The 15,900-nt window shown below is 46.3% G+C and overlaps 2 protein-coding genes across 6 annotated transcripts in view; one reads left to right on the top strand and one right to left on the bottom strand.

Annotated features, from left to right (window-relative positions):
* Positions 1–143: 143 nt before the first annotated feature.
* On the bottom strand, positions 144–5,291 carry LOC115198425 (prostate-associated microseminoprotein-like). 3 transcript variants are annotated; one of them, XM_029760350.1, is made up of 4 exons: positions 4,928–5,291; positions 1,575–1,978; positions 1,156–1,264; positions 144–756 (listed from the first exon to the last, which is right to left on the bottom strand). In XM_029760350.1, exons 2-4 carry the CDS (start codon positions 1,687–1,689, stop codon positions 582–584), a joined length of 399 nt encoding a protein of 132 aa, XP_029616210.1. In that variant the 5' UTR covers positions 1,690–1,978; positions 4,928–5,291; the 3' UTR covers positions 144–581. The 3 variants fall into 3 exon arrangements, with proteins under 3 accessions (XP_029616210.1, XP_029616211.1, XP_029616209.1); XM_029760351.1 differs by having other exon boundaries at positions 4,975–5,291; XM_029760349.1 differs by lacking the exon at positions 4,928–5,291 and having other exon boundaries at positions 1,575–3,565.
* Positions 4,103–15,900, top strand: part of LOC115198424 (phosphatidylinositol 3-kinase catalytic subunit type 3) — a 15,968-nt gene continuing 4,170 nt past the window's right edge. The window contains exons 1-22 of one of the 3 annotated variants that reach the window (XM_029760347.1): positions 4,103–4,549; positions 5,470–5,658; positions 5,951–6,094; positions 6,322–6,451; positions 6,570–6,596; positions 7,511–7,597; positions 9,817–9,915; positions 10,065–10,136; positions 10,314–10,418; positions 10,537–10,629; positions 11,003–11,188; positions 12,887–13,026; positions 13,242–13,320; positions 13,405–13,469; positions 13,553–13,658; positions 13,939–14,055; positions 14,201–14,332; positions 14,586–14,714; positions 14,987–15,056; positions 15,146–15,210; positions 15,505–15,589; positions 15,732–15,806. In XM_029760347.1, the coding sequence (XP_029616207.1) occupies positions 4,485–4,549; positions 5,470–5,658; positions 5,951–6,094; positions 6,322–6,451; positions 6,570–6,596; positions 7,511–7,597; positions 9,817–9,915; positions 10,065–10,136; positions 10,314–10,418; positions 10,537–10,629; positions 11,003–11,188; positions 12,887–13,026; positions 13,242–13,320; positions 13,405–13,469; positions 13,553–13,658; positions 13,939–14,055; positions 14,201–14,332; positions 14,586–14,714; positions 14,987–15,056; positions 15,146–15,210; positions 15,505–15,589; positions 15,732–15,806 (2,260 nt within the window). In that variant the 5' untranslated portion in view covers positions 4,103–4,484. Of the gene's footprint in view, positions 4,550–5,469; positions 5,659–5,950; positions 6,095–6,321; positions 6,452–6,569; positions 6,597–7,510; positions 7,598–9,816; positions 9,916–10,064; positions 10,137–10,313; positions 10,419–10,536; positions 10,630–11,002; positions 11,189–12,886; positions 13,027–13,241; positions 13,321–13,401; positions 13,470–13,552; positions 13,659–13,938; positions 14,056–14,200; positions 14,333–14,585; positions 14,715–14,986; positions 15,057–15,145; positions 15,211–15,504; positions 15,590–15,731; positions 15,807–15,900 lie in introns of all 3 variants that reach the window. The other 2 variants (XM_029760346.1, XM_029760348.1) reach the window with 2 other exon arrangements.

Genomic DNA, 15,900 nt, shown 5'->3' with positions numbered 1-15,900 from the left:
AAGAGCTTTGTGCTCTACAGTTGTATTCTATTGTATTTTTTCATTGTGAACGAAAGACTGTCCAACGATGTGAATCATGAATTAAAAAGTGGGTTTCGAGTTTGCCGTGAAGAGACTGCTTTTAACACGCAAATCAACAAAAGTTTCACTGAATGAGAATTTTATTTAGAGGATAACTGAATATAACTGCAATACAGAACAAATACGACAAGAATTGTTATATATTACTATAAGAGTTGATATTTACAGTAGAGCATTACAGGGTGCCATAAATGTGGGATCACATTATGTGGGCTCACCTCTGCATTCCAACTGAGTATACTTTTCTGCTTATGGTACAGTATATTGTAATATTCATGAGGTTAAAATGTTAACAAATTACGGGTCTGCAACATGTGAGAATGGAGCGTTTGAAGTACACAGACAGACGGGTGGAGGGAGGTGATCGTCCGACTTCAGTGGAGGATGGTGCCACTTTAAATCGGAGAACAGGCTCCTTGTAATGGCTGGAATTAAATGAGCCCGTTCTTCGATTTCTCCCTCCACCAGCCTCCACTGTCCGACTGTGATTCCGTCCCTGTCTACTCCGCTAGCTGCAAGTAGTGTTCCAGTGAACCGTGGCTGGGGTCTTGGTAGTGTCCATTCCCGGGTCTGCAGGGCAGGCGGGGGTCAGCGCTCTGAACGAGGGTCATCTTACAGGTCAGAGTGTCCACCCGAACCTCGCACCACCCTGGGAAGTCCACCGGGTGATGCACCCTGTACGGAGAGAGAGGGGTTGTTGAGCTTGTAGTCTAAACATTTTCAATGGCTTGCTTTACATATATGCTTTCTCTGAAAGCATGATGATGACAATATGAATATCCTGAAGTAACAACGCCACATAGATAATGTAGAACAGCTCTAAGCATTTCAGAGCCAGGGGAATATAATTCCTTGCATTTATTTTCAAATAAAAAAAACATAATTATCAGATATTTAGAGAATAAAAAGCTAAATTTCCTTACAAGGACCTCTGCGCCTGGACACAAATTTCACGGCTGTATTGCATCGCAAGCTTCTCCCAACCATGGCAATCACGTTCCTATTCCCACCGCTATAAATCTAAATACAACAACCCAGAAAGGCACATTGATCACAGGCGCGTAGTGTACTCACGTCTCGCAGCAGCCGACGCCGACAGGGTGCAGACAGGTACACTGCAGACAGCCGTCCTCCATCCAGGACTCCCCCAGAGAGTAGTGTCTCCCCTCGTACACACACAGCGCTAGGGTAGAGAGAGACCCCGCCAAAGGTGTTACCCCAATCATACATAAACCAAGCTTCCTTTATCCACAAAACTTCAACTTCAATTTATAAAATCACAACTTTAACACAAACAAGTAATTTAGTACCAAAAGCAGTCTTCCTAGGATTGGAAGTGTTGACGATGGACTTTCATTTAAGAAGAACAAACCTGAATTATACCCTGAATCACTGGGTAATAAGAATCTACTCTGAACTTGAAATTCCTTCAACAGGCCCAATGCCTTCAGATTAACGCTAAACACCCTATCCCAGAGCATGGCTTTGCTTACCTTTGGAGTTGAAGTGGCACTGCATAGGAGCCGCAAGGCAGCTGGTCCAGAGCAGTGTCCCAGCCAGGAAGGTCAGTGGCCAGTTTCTCCCAACAATGGAGTCCATCATCTTCATGTTCTAGTTCTCGTTTTATAGTTCTAGATTCTAGATTCTAGTTCTCAGAGTTTTCTGATTCCTCTCTTCCACCTCGATTTATACCCCAACATCTTTACGACCGCAGCGTACAGGGTGGAGGTGGGGTTAGTTAGCTCCATCACGAGGACCGACCAGGGTCGACACAGGGGTGTGGGGCATGTGGGGTGTCACAGGGTTGGGTTTGGGGGGGCATGAGGAAAAGTCTGTGTCTTGGCACCGCCTTGGCAATCTGGAGATCAGCACCTCTTCGCTCCAGTGGGCATGACCTCTAAAATGATAGAAACACTGACACATCCTAAAATGACTAAGACTTGGAAGCTAAGAGAGAGGTGAGAGGAAGGAGGGAAGTGAGAAAGAGGAGAGGGAGAGAGAGATAGAGAGGAAGGGGAGGCCTGTGGAGAACCAGTAACAGAGAGAGGAATAAATGGCTAACATGATTTAACTCCACTGATTAAAATCCAAACTCTTTCTGTATTCATTCACATAGGATTTCCATATTGGGATTGAAGTGAAATATCTTCATTACTATCTTACTAAGGATTCCACCTGAGGAAAAAAGTACCAGTGAGTGACTAGCTGTGTTACCTTTTACTACCAGATGTGTTACTATGTGGTTACTAAGACGTTCTTACGTGCAAACACAGATGCGTACTGCAGATGAAGTCAGCGGCCTACTGCCTCCACTGACCCCAGTCTACCTCATTTGGATGAGCTCATGTGTACGATGTCATGGCGTGCAGCCGTGTCTCCAATCTGTGACCTCATGCGGGCCCTGTCCAGCAGCACCCCGCCAGAGGAGCAGAGACAGAGACGCTGGATGTTCGGGAAGAGGAAGCTCATAAAGGACAGGATTAGACTATTTTACCTTTACACTGGCTGCTGCTATGGCTGCTGCAGGCAGGTGGCAGGTATGCATTTGTAGGCTTTTATACACCCAGTCTTCAATTTAGGATGAAATGTGTCATGATTTTAGGGTGACAGCCTGGTCTCTGGAATGTCAAATGGAAAAGGATGGAGATTCTCTCACTCTCATGTCACCAATGAACTGCTCATCCATGAAGACACTAATGGGTGACACAAATTCCTTTGTTTTAAGAGGGTTTTCCTACTCAGCACCTCTTCAAATGACGTCAATCAAAGGGTGGGAATCCATCAGCATCTGTCATCGTCTCATTGTATAGGACCCTTAGGTTCTGGGAGGGGAGAATATTTAGTGCTGTACTTTTGACCAGGCAGAGCCATATAGGCCCTGCTCAAACGTAGTGCACTATATAGGGAATAGGGTGCCATTTGGGACGCGCGCATAATGTGCACAGGGTACTGAGGTGACAAGGTCCCAGAGTCGAGACATGTTCCTCCTCAGACTGTGACAAGTCAAGCTGTGGAGCTGGAGAGACAGGGGCAACTTTGTCATACGCACAAACTGAGTCACACCAATACAGGACCAGAGCACGTCAGGGCCCTGCTGTCAGCAGCACCCCTAGCTGACGAGGGAGACCTATCAACACCCGCCAGACTTCTGTGGGGGTAGGAGGGAACACGGGCGTAAAACACAAATTGTGAGGCCCGCGGGGTCCATTGTGAAAAACATGTTCCCTCATCACAGGTTTTTCCCTATGATCTCTGTCTGTCTGCAGATTGACAGCAAAAGTGGAAGGAGATGAGCTAATGTTTTGTTCTGGCTCAGGGAGCGTTAACTCGCTACCTCGGAAAGAACAACTCCACCTGGCCAAAACCACATGTCCCAAACAAACCCTTCTTTTCTAGGCTTTGACATTGTGTAGACACAGGAAGAGAGACTGAGCTGACTCAAACATACATTTTAGTCATTTAGCAGACTCTTATGCAGAGTAACTTACAGGAGCAATTAGGGTTAGGTGCCTTGCTCAAGGGCACATCAACAGATTTTTCACCTTGTCGGCTCAGGGATTTGAACCAGCGACCTTTCGGTTACTGGCCCAACGCTCTTAAACCTGCCCATCACCCCAACACAAGACAATAACCCCACAAGACTGCCCCATGGAGATGTGGAGAGCAAGGGATGCAGTTCGATTTAAGCACTGTGCTAGTAGTGCCTATGATGGCATGTGATCCAACCCGAAAACCAACGAACAGGGTTACGTATACACAATTCAAAGTAAAACATTTCATTTGCTAATAGATGTGTTGCAAATCTATAATGGAACTCAAATCCCAAACATCCTAGGCTGTCATTGAAAATAAGAATTTGTTCTTAACTGACTTGCCTAGTTAAATAAAATAAAAAATAAAAAAAGAATTAAATACATGTACTTCTGTTGACTATCCCTTTAAGATTACATGGTAAACCCCGCCTCCAATGTTCCCATCCAGGAAGTAAGTGAACTATCAGACCAGCTAAATCAACATTTGAAAACAACGATTGGCAACACACCCGCTCATTGACAGTGACTTAGAGATTGATTAAGTTTTCCTGATATCAGCTTCAGACTGTTGTGCTCACAAAAAAACAATCAAGTCCAAAAATAAATGTGTCGCTATAATGTCATTATCGTGAATCGAAGCGGTAAAAGTTCACATTTCGATCGGACTGATGGTCTGTAAACTGACTGTATTTCAGCATTTTTGCAAGCCAACTAGAGAAACTATTGTTTGTGCGCTACCAAGGGGATTTTTGCACTCGGGCCTTCCAAACTAGCCCACGGTCAGGAAAGGCTTGCTAACTACAATCCAATTTGCCTCTGCGAATTTATGAGTAACGTTCGCTAGCTTTTTACTTGTATGTGGTAAATAAGATGGACACAGACAAGTTTAACTATGTCTACAGTTGTGACTTGGACATTAATGTTCAACTAAAAATGTAAGTATTTTGTTACCTTGGGCTACTTATGGGCCATACTGTACAAGTAGCAAGTTAACTATCTAGCTCGCTCCTTAAATGTTTTGCTTGCTCTTTTTAGGTTTTAGGCTGGGTCTCAGAAGAACGTTGACATCTGCTGTAAAAAAGGCTTTATAAATACATGTGATTGATTGATGCCAACAATATCAGTCAGTGTAGCTATAGCTGGCTACCTAGGTGTTATACCTCAGTGACCTAGCTAGCCTACTTATGTCTATAACTGCGTACTGTTAAATGATAGCATGTTGACATCAATTACAATGCACCTCGAGTCTCTAATGTTGTCTAATACCACTTTACATGCATGAAAAATGATTGCAACACTTGTCCCAAAAGTACCTCGTTACATTACTAGCGCTGACGTTAGTTGTTTGTCTTCTATTTACCTTAGCGAGCATGGCAACACCATGACTCAACCAGTATCACGGCTCCTCTCGTGACGTCACTTAACGAGCAACGGGCTCCGCTGTGGTGGCCTGTAAATAACGTTCATAATTCCCAACAAACCGTGCAGTGTAGCGCTTCCCGTTAGGCCGTTACACACTGGAATAATAGGGTGATGCGTTTTGTCAGGGGACTGTTAACGTTGTCTCAACACAGCAGAATGTACAAAGATATGTTCCCGGGATATGCCCTGTCATTTAGCCTAGTGGCAATACGTCTAATTTAGCCAAATGTCAACACACTTGCAGGTGATCGTAGATCTGTGGACCTCCAGAGTGTTGATCTACACTCTTTGGTCTATATTTTAGAACTTTGACTGAGCAGAGTGGCTAAGAATACTGCTTCTGAAAGGGAAGGATGACAAGTGATGGTGGTGGTGTCAAACTACTTCCCTCTGTCTGTTTCACATGATCCCCCCCCCCCCCCCACACACACAGAGGCAGTTTGGAGGGCAAGCGGGAGCAGAAGAGCTACAAGGCCCTGCTGCAGGATCCAATGTTGCGGTTCTCTGGCCTCTACCAGGAGAACTGCTCAGACCTCTATGTTACCTGTCAGGTGTTCGCAGAGGGCAAGCCCCTGGCGCTCCCCGTGCGCACCTCCTACAAGGCCTTCAGTACACGCTGGAAGTGAGTGACACCCAGGCTGTGTCCCAAATCCTAATCCCTACATAGTGCACTACTTTTGACCAGGTTGGTGCACAATATAGGGAATAGGGTGCCATTTGGAACGCAACCGTAATCAACTCTTTGACCTGGTTGGTCTTTGTATCTCACATTGTAGTCCCATCTCACTATAATATATACAAAATAATATAGTCCTTGTGAACTGTTCTGTAAACTTTCTCTCTCCCTGTCTCTCCTCCCTATCACCTCTTCTCTCGCTCTCTCTCTCCCCCCCTTCCTCTTCCCCCTTCCCCAGCTGGAATGAGTGGCTGAAGCTGCCAGTGAAGTACCCAGACCTGCCCCAGAGTGCCCAGGTGGCCCTTACTGTGTGGGATGTGTACGGACCGGGCCGAGCCACCCCTGTGGGGGGAACCACCGTCACCCTCTTCGGCAAATATGGGTGAGTCCAAGTCCATCTCAGCAACTATATGTCCATATACTGTATATTACTGTACTATGGAAGAGAATTGGAATTTCATTATACTTTCTGAATTGACCCCAACCCTAGCTGACTGTATATGGAAGAAGTATGTGGCTATTATTGGGATGGGCGACAACTCCGAAAGCCAACCAGAACATTGACTGATGCCATCTCCCGTCCCCTCTCCATCTCCCCTTCTCTCTCAGGATGTTCCGGCAGGGCATGCATGACCTGAAGGTGTGGCCGGGGGTGGAGGGGGACGGAGGGGAGCCCACCAGCACCCCAGGGAGGACCAGCAGCAGTCTGGCAGAGGACCAGATGGGGCGACTGGCCAAGGTAAGCACAGGGTCCGGGGTCCCCTGGAGTTTGGGGTTTGGGTTTGTGTGTTTGACGGCGGAGAGAGTGTGTGATGTACTCCTGTGAAAGGACCAGTCTAAATCACTGTCTATTCCAGGCCCCTGACCTGGAGTTTCTCAGTGATGTGAGTACTAGGGGTTGGAAGGAGGGGAGATGGGGTCGGAATGCTGGATGTGTGTGTAGGCCTGTGTGTGTAGGCCTGTGTGTGTTTGTGTCTATTTCTTTGTTGGTGCACATATTAGGCCCTATAGCTACTCCTTGCTGAATTTGTGTGTGTGTGTGGCTTGTTAATGTTTGTTAGGAATATGGTGCTTCAAACACCCCTGCCATTTTACAAGAGAAACAACTCAGAAGCACCACCTTGGTATAATGCATATACTTAAAATCAGGGTTTCCTAAACTCGGTGCTCGGGACCCCAAGAGGTGCATGCTTTGGATTTGGCCGTAACACTACACAACTTATTCAAATGATCAAAGCTTGATGATTAGTTAATTATTTGAATCAGCTGTGTAGAGCTAGGGCAAAAACCCAAACGTGCACCCCTTGGGGTCCTGATGGACAGAGTTTTGGAAACCCCGATTTAAATCTTGCACTAATGTGTCATTAGCCTTTGATGTGTTGGTTTTCATTTTGTAGTAATTTACTAAGAATTAGACCCACTGACCATTTTATCAAGCTGAAGTCAAAATAAAAGGAATTAATGGTGCCCCATGGGTGTGTTGACTGGCTGTAAAATACTGGAAACTGTCTGTACCAAGTTCAGAGTGAGCTCTAATAGCCCTGGTGAATGGTGTGCTTGTGTGCCCCTGTCACCCACAGTGACTGAGCGGATTGGCTGCTGAGTGTGTGTTCGGTGCTTCCGTTGCACTGGATTGGCCACTGGCACCAAGCTGCGCTCTGATTGGCCGAGCTAGCTTTCTGCACATCTCTGCTCCACCTCTATTGCATCCTTTATTCCTAACCTCTCAATCTCTCCTCTTCTTTCTTTCCCTCCCTTCCCTCCCTCCATCCATCCCTCTTTCTTTCTCTCCTTCTAGCTGACCAAGGCCCACCGGCAGGGTCACATGGTGAAGGTAGACTGGTTGGACCGCCTGACCTTCAGAGAGATAGAGATGATCAACGAGGTGAGTTAGTAGAGGATCTGGGATCAGTTTTAAAATAGTTGATGCCTTATACTGTAAACCATACACACTTACAATCACCTGAACGTACGTACATATCCCAACCGGTAGCCATGAATTACAGGCAACATCTGCATCGAGCTAAAGGCTAGAGCTGCCGCTTTCAAGGAGCGGGAGACTAATCCGGACGCTTATAAGAAATCCCGCTATGCCCTCAGACAAACCATCAAACAAGCAAAGTGTCAATACAGAATTAAGATTGAATCCTACTACACCGGCTCTGACGCTCGTCGGATGTGGCAGGGCTTGAAAACTATTACGGACTACAAAGGGAAACCCAGACATGAGCTTCCCAGTGATGCGAGCTAAATGCCTTTTATGCTTGCTTCGAGGTAAACAACACTGAAGCATGCACGAGAGCACCAGCTGTTCTGCATGACTGTGTGATAACGCTCTCAGTAGTCGATGTGAACAAAACCTTTAAACAGGTCAACATTCACAAAGCCGCTGGGCCAGACAGATTACCAAGAGGTGTACTCAAAGCATGTGCGGACCATCTGTCAAGTGTCTTCACTGATATTTTCAACCTCTCCCTGACAGAGTCTGTAATACCTACATGCTTCAAGCAGACCACCGTAGTCCCTGTGCCCAAAGAAGTGAAGGTAACCTGCCTAAATGATTACCGCCCCGTAGCACTCACTTCAGTAGCCATGAAGTGCTTTGAAAGGCTGGTCATGGCTCACATCAACAGCATCCTCCCGGACACACTAGACCCACTCCAATTTGCATACCGCCTCAACAGATCCACAGATGATGTAATTTCAATCGCACTCCACACTGCCCTTTCCCACCTGGACAAAAGGAACACCTATTTGAGAATGCTGTTCATTGACTACAGCTCAGCATGCAACACCATAGTGCCCATGAATCTCATCACTAAGCTAAAGACTCTGGGACTAAACACCTCCCTCTGCAACTCGATCCTGGAATTCCTGATGGGCCGCCCCCAGGTGGTAAGAGTAGGCAACAACATGTCTGCCACGCTGATCCTTAACACTGGGGCCCCTCAGGGGTGCGTACTTAGTCCCCTCATGTACTCCCTGTTCACCCACGACTGCGTGGCCAAATACGACTCCAACACCATCGTTAAGTTTGCTGACGACACAACGGTGGTAAGCTTGATGACCGACAACGATGAGACGGCCTATAGGGAGGAGGTCAGAGAACTGGCAGTGTGGTGCCAGGACAACAACCTCTCTCGCACTGTGAGCATGACAAAGGAGCTGATCGTGGCCTACAGGAAAAGGCGGGCCAAACAGGCCCCCATTAACATCGAACTATCATGGTCCATACATACCAAGACGACAGCCGTGAAGAGGGCACGACAAAACCTTTTCCCCCTCAGGAGACTGAAAGGATTTGTCATGGGTCCCCAGATCCTCAAAAGGTTCTACAGCTGCACCATCGAGAGCATCCTGACCGGTTGCATCACCGCCTGATATGGCAACTGCTCGGCATCTGATCATAAGGCGCTACAGAGGGTAGTACATACGGCCCAGTACATCACTGGGGCCAAGCTGCCTTCCATCCAGGACCTATATAATAGGCGGTGTCAGGGAAGGCCCATAAAATTGTCAGAGACTCCAGTTACCCAAGTCATAGACTGTTTTCTCTGCTACCGCACGGCAAGCGGTACCAGAGCGCCAAGTCTAGGACCAAAAAGGCTCCTCAACAGCTTCTACCCCCAAGCCATAAGACTGCTGAACAATTAATAAAATTGCCCCCCCCGGACTATTTACATTGACCCCCCCTTTTGTACACTGCTGCTACTAGCCGTTTATTATCTATGCATAGTCACTTCACCCCAACCTACATGTACAAATTACCTCAACTAACCTGTACCCCTGTATATAGCCCTGTTATTCTTATTGTGTTACTTTTTATGATTCTTTTTTACTTTAGTCTATTTGGTAAATATTTTCTTAACTCTTCTTGAACTGCACTGTTCGTTAGGGGCTTGTAAGTAAGCATTTCACGGTAAGGTCTACACTTGTTGCATTCGGAGCATGTGACAAATAAAGTTTGATTTGAATAGCCTCATCACAGATGCTTTATGTGTGACACATAACATGACGTACTTTATATGTAAAGGCCATCACTCATTTCTGCCGAGACCTCTTATCTAAAGTCAGTCAGCCTCTTATGTTTGTGTGTTCCCACAGAGTGAGAAGCGTAGCTCCAACTTCATGTATCTTATGGTGGAGTTTCCTCGTGTCAAAACTGGAGAAAAGCCAGAGTACAGTATTGTCTATTATGAGAAGGTAAGTATATATATATATATATATATATATATATTACACACACACATACATGGTTGTGACATTGAGCTGTTGTCATAATTCTGAAAGGGTTTGATTGCTGTGGTGATGTGGTAGCTGATTGGCTTACTGACTAACTCCTCCCCCTCCAGGATGGAGATGACGCCTCACCGGTGCTCACCAGCGCTGACATCGTTAAAGTCCCTGACCCTCAGATGTGCATGGTAAGAGAGACACACACACACACACACACACACACACACACACACACACACACACACACACACACACACACAGGGTTAGAATGGAGATTTGTTTTATTTTCAACATATCAATATTGACATATATGTATTGAGTTTAATGTATTAATCATTTATAATGTCCCTCTGCCCCTGCCATAGGAGAACCTTGTGGAGAGCAAGCACCATAAATTGGCCCGTAGCCTTCGGAGTGGCCCGTCGGACCACGACCTGAAGCCCAACGCTGCCACACGAGATCAGCTCAACGTTAGTACCATTAGTCAACCACAACTGTATGTGTGTCTGTGTGGGATTTTAGCAGTAGACTCAATCGTGTGTGTGTGTGTGTGTGTGTGTGTGTGTGTGTGTGTCTCTCTCTCTACAGGTCATAGTGAATTACCCTCCGACCAAGCAGCTGAGCTCAGAGGAACAGGACCTGGTGTGGAAGTTCCGTTACTACCTCACCACTCAGGAGAAGGTGTGTATCCTGCTAAGTTTGAAGTCCTTTTATGGTTGTCCTTTAGTCCATTTATTTGTGACTTAAAGTATGTAGACACACAGTATGTGCATGTTTATAGCAGAATACATTTCCCTACAAAATGGAAACAAAGTTGGACAGCATCTAGGGCCCATAGAGTTCCTGACCTCGTAACCTGACCAGGGAAGAATCCTAGATTAGCATTGTCCCAGTATAACTGGGGCCCTGAGTTTTTCTTGGTTAAGTCACGGGGTCAGGAAAACCCCAGAGCCCTATGTTCACCACAACAACACTCAAACAAAACTCCATGAGTGTTGACACACTTGCCTAAGCTAATTCCCTAAGAGCCCCTCCTCTTCCCTCTCCCCTCCAGGCACTGACTAAGTTCCTAAAGTGTGTGAACTGGGCGCTGCCCGGGGAGGCTAAGCAGGCTCTGGAGCTGCTCGGGAAGTGGAGGCCCATGGATGTAGAGGACTCCCTAGAGCTGCTCTCCTCCCAGTTCACCAACCCCACCGTGCGGCGCTACGCTGTGACCAGGCTGCAGCAGGCCGACGACGAGGTAGGTGGAGGGGGCGGTGAAGAGAGAGGGGGTGTGTTGGGTTGTGTGTGAGTGGGGGGAGGGGGAGTGACACAGCAGAGCCGTGTACACTACCGTTCAAAAGTTTGGGGTCACCTAGAAATGTCCTTATTTTTTAAAGAAAAGCACATTTTTTGTCCGTTTTTAAAATAACATCAAATTGATCAGAAAAACAGTGTAGACATTGTTAATGTTGTAAATGACTATTATAGATGGAAACGGCAGATTTTTTTTTAATGGAATATCTACATAGGCGTACAGAGGCCTATTATAAGCAACCATCACTCCTGTGTTCCAATGGCACGTTGTGTTAGCTAATCCAAGTTTATCATTTTAAAAGGCTAATTGATCATTAGAAAACCCTTTTGCAATTATGTTAGCACAGCTGAAAACTGTTGCTCTGATTTAAAGAAGCAATAAAACTGGCCTTTAGACTAGCTGAGGGTCTGGAGCATCAGCATTCGTGGGTTGGATTACAGGCTCAAAATGGCTAGTAACAAAGACCTTTCTTCTGAAACTCGTCAGTCTATTCTTGTTCTGAGAAATGAAGGCTATTCCATGCAAGAAATTGCCAAGAAACTGAAGATCTTGTACAACTCTATGTACTACTCCCTTCACAGAACAGCGCAAACTGGCTCTAACCAGAGTAGAAAGAGGAGTGGGAGGCCCCGGTGCACAACTGAGCAAGAGGACAAGTACATTAGAGTGTCTAGTTTGAGAAACAGACGCCTCACAAGTCCTCAACTGGCAACTTCATTAAATAGTACCCGCAAAACACAAGTCTCAACGTCAACAGTGAAGAGGCGACTCCGGGATGCTGGCCTTCTAGGCAGAGTTCCTCTGTCCAGTGTCTGTGTTCTTTTGCCCATCTTAATCTTTTCTTTTTATTGGCCAGTCTGAGATATGGCATTTTCTTTGCAACTCTGCCTAGAAAGCAAGCATCCCGGAGTCACCTCTTCACTGCTGACATTGAGACGTTGTGTTTTGCGGGTACTATTTAATGAAGCTGCCATTTGAGGACTTGTGAGGTGTCTGTTTCTCAAACTAGACACTCTAATGTACTTGTCCTCTTGTTCAGTTATGCACTGGGGCCTCCCACTCCTCTTTCTATTCTGGTTAGAGCCAGTTTGCGCTGTTCTGTGAAGGGAGTAGTACACAGCGTTGTACGAGATCTTCAGTTTCTTGGCAATTTCTCGTATGGAATAGCCTTCATTTCTCAGAACAAGAATAGACTGACGAGTTTCAGAATAAAGTTATTTGTTTCTGGTCATTTTGAGCCTGTAATCGAACCCACAAATGCTGATGCTCCAGATACTCAACTAGTCTAAAGAAGGCCAGTTTTATTGCTTCTTTAATCAGAACAACAGTTTTCAGCTGTGCTAACATAAAATGATAAACTTGGATTAGCTAACACAACGTGCCATTGGAACACAGGAGTGATGGTTGCTGATAATGGGCCTATGTAGATATTCCATTGAAAATCAGCTGTTTCCAGCTACAATAGTCATTTTCAACATTAACAATGTCTGCTTAATTTGATGTTATTTTAATGGACACATTTTTTTGCTTTTCTTTCAAAAACAAGGACATTTCTGTGACCCCAAACTTTTGAGTGTGTGTGTACATGTACTACACACACACACACACACACATCTACGTATCGCTCTCCCTGTGCTCCAGGACCTGCTGATGTACCTTCTCCAGCTGGTCCAGGCTCTGAAATATGAGAACTTCAACGACATCCAGTGTGGGCTGGAGCCAGGAGGCAAGCGGGACAGCCAGGGCCTGGCAGAGAGCTCCACCCTGGGGGACCTAGACAGGTTAGAGGGGGGTCGAGGTGGAGGGTTGAAAGTTGTGACCGAATCAGGGAAAACTCTTGCCCTAATTTATAGCCTAGGGCCCTGAGTTTATTCTGGTCAGGTAGTTGGCCGGTGTTGGACAAGTAAAAAAAAAACTCCTGGCCCCTACAGATTTGTCTGCTGTGCTATTTAACTGTGTTCTAACAGTGTAACATGAACTGTCTGCATGTCTCCAGTTCCCAGATCTTGACTGCTCCAGCAGTGCCCTCACCTGTCCCGAATGGAAAGGAAGGGGCGGACAGTGAGAATCCCGAGGTAAAAAGTGTCCAGGAGAAAGGAAAGGACAGATGTTTGTCTGAAGAGAGAGGTAGTAATGTTTGTTCTGTGTTTCTACAGCAGGACCTGTGTACCTTCCTCATCTCCCGTGCCTGTAAGAACTCAACACTGGCCAACTACCTGTACTGGTGAGGATCAATTAGTGTGTGTCTGTGCGCGTGCGTGCATATATAAACGAATGTGTGTACTAAATCTGTGTGTGCTCCCTCAGGTATGTAATAGTGGAGTGTGAGGACCAAGACACCCAGCAGAGAGACCTTAAAACCCACAAGATGTACCTCAACGTCATTGGGAGGTTTAGCCAAGCACTGCTCAAGGTTAGACTTTCAACACGCCTCATATCTCATATCCTTCCGTTAATTTACATTTTCAGGACTATGAATTTCCTTGTGCAGTGAATGATACAGCGCAGTATGTTGAGGGAAAAAAACGCCAAGCAAGTATTTTTGCTCGGTAACCCATGAGTGTAACTCATTTCCCCGTCTTTCATTGTCCTACTTTCTTCTCTGTTCTCTCTGTTCTCTCTGTTCTCTCTCTCTCTCTCTCTCTCTCTCTCTCTCTCTCTCTCTCTCTCTCTCTCTCTCTCCCCCTCTCTAGGGTGATAAAAGTGTGAGGGTGATGCGGTCTCTCCTGGCGTCCCAACAGACGTTTGTGGACAGGCTGGTGCAGCTGATGAAGGCCGTGCAGAGAGAGAGCGGCAACCGCAAGAAGAAGGTACGAGAGACCTATGACGCACTCGTCCGCTCCTCCCTGTGTCAGTCCGTTTTCTTCCGTTTTGGTGCCTAATGAACGCGACCCAGGTCTTCCCCGCGACCGGTGTTTACGATTGCCGGTTGACACTGCCCCACCCGTGTTTCAGACGGAGCGACTGCAGGCTCTGCTGGCGGACAACGAGAAGGTGAACCTGTGTGAGATTGACCCCATCCCGCTACCCCTGGAACCCTCGGTCCGAATCCGAGGCATCGTACCAGACACCGCCACGCTCTTCAAGGTGCACCGTCTGTCCATCTCCCTTCGCTGTCTATTCTTCCTTCCCAACGCTGTCCTTCTTCTCCTCCCTCTCGGACTTACCCCTCTTATTTTCTTCCTCCTCCTTCATCCTCCCTTTCTCTCCCTCTTCTTTTGGTTTGGTATGTAGCAGGTATTTGGCGGTTGTTTTTGTACGTGCTGCTGTGTTTGTACGCTAATGTGCCTTTTTATACGTGTTCTTACCTCATCGCTGTGCATCTGTGCGTGTATTATAGAGCGCCCTGATGCCAGCCAAGCTGATCTTCAAGGCGGAGGATGGGGCGATGTACCCTGTCATCTTTAAACACGGAGACGACCTGAGACAAGACCAGCTCATCCTACAGATCATCTCTCTCATGGACAAGGTCAGGAACTAGCATGATTACCATGTCATTATCGTATAAACATAATACTGTATTTATTATTATGGACATGGTCTGAAACAAGCATATTATTACTGTATTATTATCGTATTGCCTTATTGCAAACTTGCTGTAAGTCGCTTTGGATAAAAGCGTCTGCTCAATGACTGAAATGTAAATACACAGGCTGTTGTCTATATTTCAGCCTCGCCTAGAAGGTTCTAGAGAAGGTTAAGAGTCGGCGTAGTGTGAATTATGTAAATTCTCTCTCTCAGTTGCTCAGGAAAGAGAACCTGGACCTGAAGTTGACTCCTTACAAAGTGCTGGCCACAAGCACCAAGCATGGTGAGCACCACCGATGTAGCTATCGATTAGAACACTGGGTCAGGACATGTGTGAAGTGACCTCTGACCTGTGTGCTGTCCTTCCTCCAGGGTTCATGCAGTTTGTCCAGTCAGTGCCTGTGGCTGAGGTCCTGGCCACTGAAGGAAACATCCAGGTAGGAATTTACTGTACCCATGGCTAAGAGACTGTTAGCATTATTTGCTGTCTAGCGTCTTTGCTCTGTGCATGTCTGTGCAGACACGTCTTGTGATGTCTTTTCTGGCCTAACTTGTTGTAAGTGATCGTGTTTATTATTATACTTAAGAAAATATTTACTAAATTTTTTTTTTTTTTAACTCTTATTTTTCTTAACTGCATTGCAGGTTAAGGGCTTGTAAGTAAGCATTTCATGGTACACCCGTTGTATTCGGCGCATGTGACAAATGCCATTTGATTTGTGTCTCTCCAGAGTTTTTTCAGAAAACACGCCCCCAGTGAAAAGGGGCCCTATGGCATCAGCCCTGAGGTGATGGACACCTACGTCAAGAGCTGTGGTGAGTCTACTACCAATAACACCCTCCCACCTCACTGTCTCTGACCAATCCCTGGCCTTGGCGTGGGTGACGTTCATTTAAAGTGCGTTTTGGGATGACACATCTTTTTTTTTTGTCTTTCCTCTACTCTTTCTTGTTTCAGCTGGTTACTGTGTCATCACATACATCCTGGGTGTAGGAGACAGACACTTGGACAACCTGCTCCTCACAAAGACTGGTGAGTCTATAGGAATTATGTGTCATGTACCTCCAACACCCCATGGTTGGATTTCTAACATACATTGTCTGATCATTAGTCCTTCCCTTCGAAT

This window comes from Salmo trutta, chromosome 8 (genome assembly GCF_901001165.1).
Source record: "Salmo trutta chromosome 8, fSalTru1.1, whole genome shotgun sequence".
In the NCBI taxonomy this organism is placed as follows: Eukaryota; Metazoa; Chordata; class Actinopteri; order Salmoniformes; family Salmonidae; genus Salmo; species Salmo trutta.
The sequence above is the reverse complement of the archived record's forward strand: the minus strand, read 5'-3'. Positions and strand labels throughout refer to the sequence as shown.